The 6,411-nt window shown below is 46.5% G+C and overlaps 1 protein-coding gene across 1 annotated transcript; it reads right to left on the bottom strand.

Annotated features, from left to right (window-relative positions):
* Positions 1 to 567: 567 nt before the first annotated feature.
* On the bottom strand, positions 568 to 6,141 carry LOC125302427 (NADH dehydrogenase [ubiquinone] 1 alpha subcomplex subunit 4-like 2). The gene is made up of 4 exons (XM_048255584.1): positions 5,916 to 6,141; positions 3,272 to 3,357; positions 2,189 to 2,249; positions 568 to 812 (listed from the first exon to the last, which is right to left on the bottom strand). Exons 1-4 carry the CDS (start codon positions 5,955 to 5,957, stop codon positions 756 to 758), a joined length of 246 nt encoding a protein of 81 aa, XP_048111541.1. The 5' UTR covers positions 5,958 to 6,141; the 3' UTR covers positions 568 to 755.
* Between the last annotated feature and the right edge of the window lie 270 nt (positions 6,142 to 6,411).

Raw genomic sequence — 6,411 nt, 5'->3', positions numbered from 1 at the left:
TCATTCATAATGTACCACAAAAACATCAGACCATGACAGAAAATTTACCAGAGGAGTGTTTTTGATTTCGGCTCGGAAAAAGCAATCACACATTAATTTAAAACACACACACTAACACGGCTGTATTTTCAAACTGGCTTTCCCCCCACCGAAATTCAACCTTACTCTTTATTATATTATATTATGCGCAAATAGAAATTGCGGTTTCATTTCATTCAGGGCTCATTTTAATTGCTGGCTGGAACTTCACCTCTGAGCGTGCAGTGCACCCCGTACACTCCTGTGTGTTCATGAAGAGTCGGAGGTGCCCCAGTTGCCCCCCCCCCCCACACTCCTGTGTTCATTAAGAGTCGGAGGTGCCCCAGTTGCCCCACCCTCTTTTCTCTTTCATTGCTTTGGAGAACGCTGTTGCTGAATCATATTCATATATAAGGTGAATTTTTCACCCCTTTTCTGATGAACACACACACACAGGCAAAACGCTTTACAGCAGTGATCTTTAATGGCTTTGCGTTCGTATGGTAGCCTATAAATAGTTTATTTTGTTAATTATTTTTAAATTATTTTTAATTTTGTTACATTTTTTCCTTCCTTCTGTTTTTCGTGTTTTTTTTTTTCTTCCGTTGGTGGCGCTGGCCCCGAAAGGCGTTGGGTGACCGGATCATCAGGGAGCGGCGTGAGGACTGCTGCTGGCTGTCGTCATGGGGACAGGGGACACTGCCAGAGTCCGTGCCGCAGGAGCCCAGCGAGGACCTTTAAAAGTCAGGCCCTTCCTTCTTCAGACTCTTGTAGTCAGTGGTGACAGCCACCAACTGAGAGGAGACGAAGAGAATACATTTAAATATGCTTTGCTTAAATTAACTTCATCAGTGTGTGTGTGTGTGTGTGTGTGTGTGTGTGTGTGTATATATATGTGTGCGTACCTGTGTGTGTGTGTGTGTGTGTGTGTGTGTGTGTGTGTGCGTACCTGTGTGTGTGTGTGTATATATGTGTGCGTACCTGTGTGTGTGTGTGTGTGTGTGTGTGTGTGTGTGCATCCAGGAAAGCAAACACAAAGACACACAACCCACTGTTTTGCTACCCCAAAAAGCAGTGTCTTGCAGACACACAAACACACGCACACTCATGCGCATACATGATGCCAGAAACACACACACACACACACACTAGTTTTGTGAGCGACGTGTGGAGATGGCCAGTAGTGTCTGCTGCTGAAGCTGATCAGCGGTGTGTGTTTGCATATGTTTACAGACGGCATTGGCGTCCCCTGCCATGACAGAAGACACGCTCTCCGTCTGCACTGATTATTTTCCTCCTCCATATTCTACCTTGATTGGTTTGGCACACACACACACACACACAGCAGCACTACCTCCCTCTCTCTCACTCCCTTTCCACATCTTCATTATTATTATTGTTGAGACTGCTGTGGAATTCCGATGCGTGACCTTTGCCTGCTGTTGAGAATTAAACATGCCGTGTTGTGACCTTTTGTCGGCCGTGACTTTTGTTACGCGGGCACAGGCCTCCGTCTGCCACCCGGCCCAGCTCCGCCTGGCATCCGGCCCAGCTCCGCCTGGCATCCGGCCCAGCTCTCCCTGTGAGCGGAACGGACCCGTGGCGTGGAGCGGTACGGAGTGGCGGGTGGCACAGCACGGTGTGAGGAGAAGGGTGGCGCTTTACCGCAGCTCATCCTCATCTCTGCTTCTCTCTCTCCCTCTCTCTTTCTCTCTCTCTCCCTCCCTCCTTCCTTATTCCGTTAGTCTCCGTTTGTTAATATTTTCATCAGCTGTCAGAAGGTGTGTTGCTCTTCATCGGAGCCTCTCGTCTCCCTCTGAAACAGCCGCCAGCCAGAACAAAATGTTCGTCTGCCGAATGATGAATTATTCTGTCAAACGGACATGCCTGGAAATACTTACCAACAGAGGCAATTTGAGAGACCACACACACACACAGCTTGATTTCAGTGAGTTAATAAAGATGCACTTTAGTGTGTGAGTGAGTGTGTGTGTGTGTGTGTGTGTGTGTGTACGTGAGTGAGTGAGTTAGTGTATGTGAGTGTGTGTGTGTACGTGAGTGAGTGTGTGTGTATGTGAGTGAGGAGAGGGTGAATCAAGACTGCAGATCTGTCAGCCTAGTGTCAGTCAGGTAGGAGCAGAGGTAAGCCCAGGTCTGACACGCAGCTCACCTTGTACTGATAGGTTGGGTCGAGCTTGTTCCAGGGCTCTGGGTTGCTCGTCTTGTTCCAACTGCTCGTGAGCATGTGGGGAGGCAGGGAGAGGAAGAGGAGAGAGGGGTGGAGGAAGAGGAGAGAGGGGTAGAGGAGAGAGGATTGGAGGAAGAGGAGAGAGGGGTAGAGGAGAGAGGGGTGGAGGAAGAGGAGAGAGGGGTGGAGGAGAGAGGGGAGAGGGGTGGTAGAAGAGGAGAGAGGGGTGGAGGAGAGAGGGGAGAGGGGTGGTAGAAGAGGAGAGAGGGGTGGAGGAGAGAGGAGAGAGGGGTGGAGGAGAGAGGGGAGAGAGGGGTGGAGGAGGAAGAGGAGAGAGGGGTGGAGGAGAGAGGGGAGAGGGGTGGTAGAAGAGGAGAGAGGGGTGGAGGAGAGAGGGGAGAGAGGGGGAGGAGAGAGGGGAGAGAGGGGTGGAGGAGGGGAGAGGGGAGGAGGAGAGGAGGAGAGAGGGTGGAGGAGAGAGAGGGAGAGAGGGGTGGGGAGAGGGGAGGGGCGGGAGGAGAGAGGGGAGAGAGGGGTGGAGGAGGAAGAGGAGAGAGGGGTGGTAGAAGAGTGGTTATAGAAGCAGATGACACTTCTTTTTAAAACTGTTCACCTTAAATGGACTTATCAGAACAGCGACAGAAAAGTAAGAATGTCATTGCAGGAACTGCATGACAATAAAGTCTTTTGACTCCTTGAATCCTTCTTTTAGTTGGCACCCTGTAATGCATGAAATGGAATGGGTTCTCGTGGAGGGGTTGAGATCTACAGGTCATGCAGCACCATGACACAAATATAAACACAAGCAGGCAACGGCTCGACCTAAGGCCTCCTATAACTCCAAACCCACGCCAGCACAGGAGTTTGAACCTACATTACAGTACCATCATATACAAGCCTAGTTTTTCATCCCAAACGTCTTGGCATGCAAATGATGATACTCAGTCATTCATTGGCCAAACAAATTCTCACCCTCATTCCCTTGATTTGATTTTCAAGTATTCATTAGCTAAGATGCTTTATTATGAGTGTGGGGTGCAGTGTGCAGTTTAGCGTGGCGCTTACGTGACGTGCGGTCCCTTGGCCAGGCGGACGAGATAGAGGCTGGCTCCGCCCATGCCAAGTATGAGGAAGCAGAACTGGGGTATGAGCTGGAGACGGAACATACAGTATACATTAGAACCGTCTGTGTGCAGTCAGTAGAACATATACATTAGAACCGTCTGTATGCAGACAGTGGAACATATACATTAGAACAGTCTTTGTGCAGTCAGTGCAACATATACATTAGAACCATCTGTGTGCAGTCAGTGGACGATATGATGCATAGCCACCGCCCGCATGCATCCATGTGGTCAGCTTTCTATTCGGCTGGGGATCTGTGTGATGCACATCTAAGCCAAGGTTGGCAAGCACAAAGGCTATATATGATATATATATATTAATATGAGTGTGTATGTGTTTGTCAGTGTGTCTGTGCATATGCATAAACAAATACACACAGACGAAGGTTGTTATTCTTCCCCCTCTTGCTGCTGTTTAATATGTATGAGGCGCAGGCTCGGTAAGGCAGTTCGCTGTCAGGCAGGGTTGAGCGGGCAAGGACACCGTAAAAGAGAGAGATCTCAGGCTGTGTGTGCGTGCCATCCTCATATACCCACATCCCACCACACACACGCACACGCACACACACGCAGCGCCCAGACACACTTTCCCTTGCCCCCCCCCCCCCACCTCACACCTCTCCCACCCCCAGCCTGTCATGCTGTGTGACAGGATCAGAGGCTCACTTCCGGGGAAGGTTGTGGTGGAAGGGAAGCATGACAGGGATTAGAATAGAAATGCACATTAAGAAAGAAAATGTGACGCGTCGATTCAAGCACACACACACACACACACACACACAGACACACAGACACATTAAAAAGGAAAGCCAGACTGATTTTTTTGTGGCTGTGTAACAAAAGAAAGAAATGAATAGATATGACATGGCAGACCGATAGACACTAACGCTGTCCTCTAGAGACACTAACGCTGTTCTCTCTCTGTTCTGTTTCTAAAATCTTATATATTTGGCATCACAGAGGTTAAATCTGCAGAATCTGATTAAACAAAGTTTTCATTTCGATGGAAAAAATTAAACAAATAGGGTGCAATGTGTGACTCCCATGAAAAAGAGATTTCAACACCCTTAATGAAACAGTGAATTATAGGGTGTCTATATACTGCATGTGTCAGAGCACCTGCCAGGGGGTGGCAGCACTCTCTCCGGCCAGCGGCAGCCTGCACTGAAGCTTTAGAGGTCTTACTTAGCCACCGTCATACATTATCCAACATGGCAATCAATCGTTGCATAAGTGGCATTGTGAAGGTCCATTCACATTCAGTTTTTTAAAAATAAATAAATAAAGTACTAAGGTATAAATCAAACACGAGTTCCGTTCGGCATTACCAGGTAATTACACTCAGCAAACAGCACATCTGCAAAGAAAGTTATGTGGGCAATTAAGGGCTCCTTTTTATATTAAAAAAAAAAGTGTTTCACACCTGAGCTTAGATGTGCGAAAGCAATCTACAGTTTATCTTCCCAGAACGTTTTTCACCTAATCAACAAACACCTGTGAACATCTGTGTGTGTGAGTTTATTAACTTCAGTTTAATGACAGAAAGTTATGGAATGCTGAGTCTAGAAATATTTGGTTTGCCAGTGACCTGACTCAGGGCCATTCTGATGACCAACATATACAGCAAAGGCCCTTTAAGAGGGACAGACATTGGAAATCTGTACAAATGCAGTGATGCATCACACTGGATATTTGCTCTGCAGTTCTCTATGTGTATTGCATCCATCAAATATCCATTAAATATCTAAGTAAGTGATCCCGCGCTGAAAAATACATTTGGTTTATTCAGCTGTGTCCAGGAAACTATCCAGATATCAATGTTCCACAAGTTCTTAGTTGTCGGAACAGCCAACAAGGTCACTGTTGACTTCATAAGTTCCATCTAGCTAACTCTGGGCTTCAAGGGCAGCAAAACTCTCCCACTTCAAGTTCTTGATAGCCTAATACTGTTGCACTGATTTGTGGTTGGTGCCTAGCCAAGCTAAGTTTGCCACAGGAAACTGGGTCATCTGCAGATTGATTCTCTGAAGCCTAATGTGCCGATTGTTTTTTGTACAACACAAGGACGTGCTGGCATTTAGTACATACTCTCGGACCTACCAAATACAGGCAAAAATACATTTTAGAATAGAAAATGAACACATAAAATATATGAAATAGAAATGCTAATTCATTGCTAAATGCTAATTTGGATGCAAAATGACCAGACTATTTCTGCATGCTGTGAGCCATGATTTAGATGAACACACTTCATACCTCTGTGCTCTAATCTGAGTAATGATGACTCATAATCCATTTGATTAACATCCATGCCACTTAGCCACATGCCAACACGAGACTCTGTACACTGGATATTTAAGTAGCTTGCTATATTCCTAATCATTCTTCATATAGATAACTACTGCCAACTGTCCAGCAATATACATTTTTCAGCTTTCATGATTTCTGTTCCACCTTTGAGAAATATGTCATGCTCTGATTGCATAATGAATTATATGGGCAAAAATATTAGGTGGAAGTCATAAAGCTCAGAAAAATGACAACCAAGTATGTTTTTTATAACAAATCATACAAAGATAACTTACCCCAGGGTGCTTCTTTGCATGCTGAAACATTGTACGAAGCATGATGATGTCCCCAAAACGACGACACCGAAGAATCTAAATTCCACAAGAAGGACTTCTTTGACCAAAACAAAGCTGCTGAGTATCTGCCGCTGATACTGACTCTGAGTGACCGAGTGACTGACGAATGACGGACGGGTCTGCTGATGATGGATAGCGAGCGGGTGGATGGGGTGACTCCGGGCGAGTTGCCCTCCTCTGTGGGGGCAATGGCGAGCCCTGTGTCTGGGCTTTGTTGTGACGCTTCCGTGGGTCTGGAAGGGGGTCAGTGGGTTTGGGAGGGAGGATTATGTAATCCCCTTAATCACATCTGGCCTCACATGAGGCCTTACGTAAACATTGTATTCATCTGTTGCAACATAAGAAGAAAACAAGATTTTGTTTCTATTTATTTTATTTGCATAAGGTGACTAGGTTGTATTTGTGCTAGCTGCATGTCCAGTGTTACAGTGCCTAT

This window comes from Alosa alosa, chromosome 10, assembly GCF_017589495.1.
Source record: "Alosa alosa isolate M-15738 ecotype Scorff River chromosome 10, AALO_Geno_1.1, whole genome shotgun sequence".
NCBI classification, from domain to species: domain Eukaryota; kingdom Metazoa; phylum Chordata; class Actinopteri; order Clupeiformes; family Clupeidae; genus Alosa; species Alosa alosa.
This window is presented reverse-complemented; position numbering and strand designations above follow the sequence as displayed.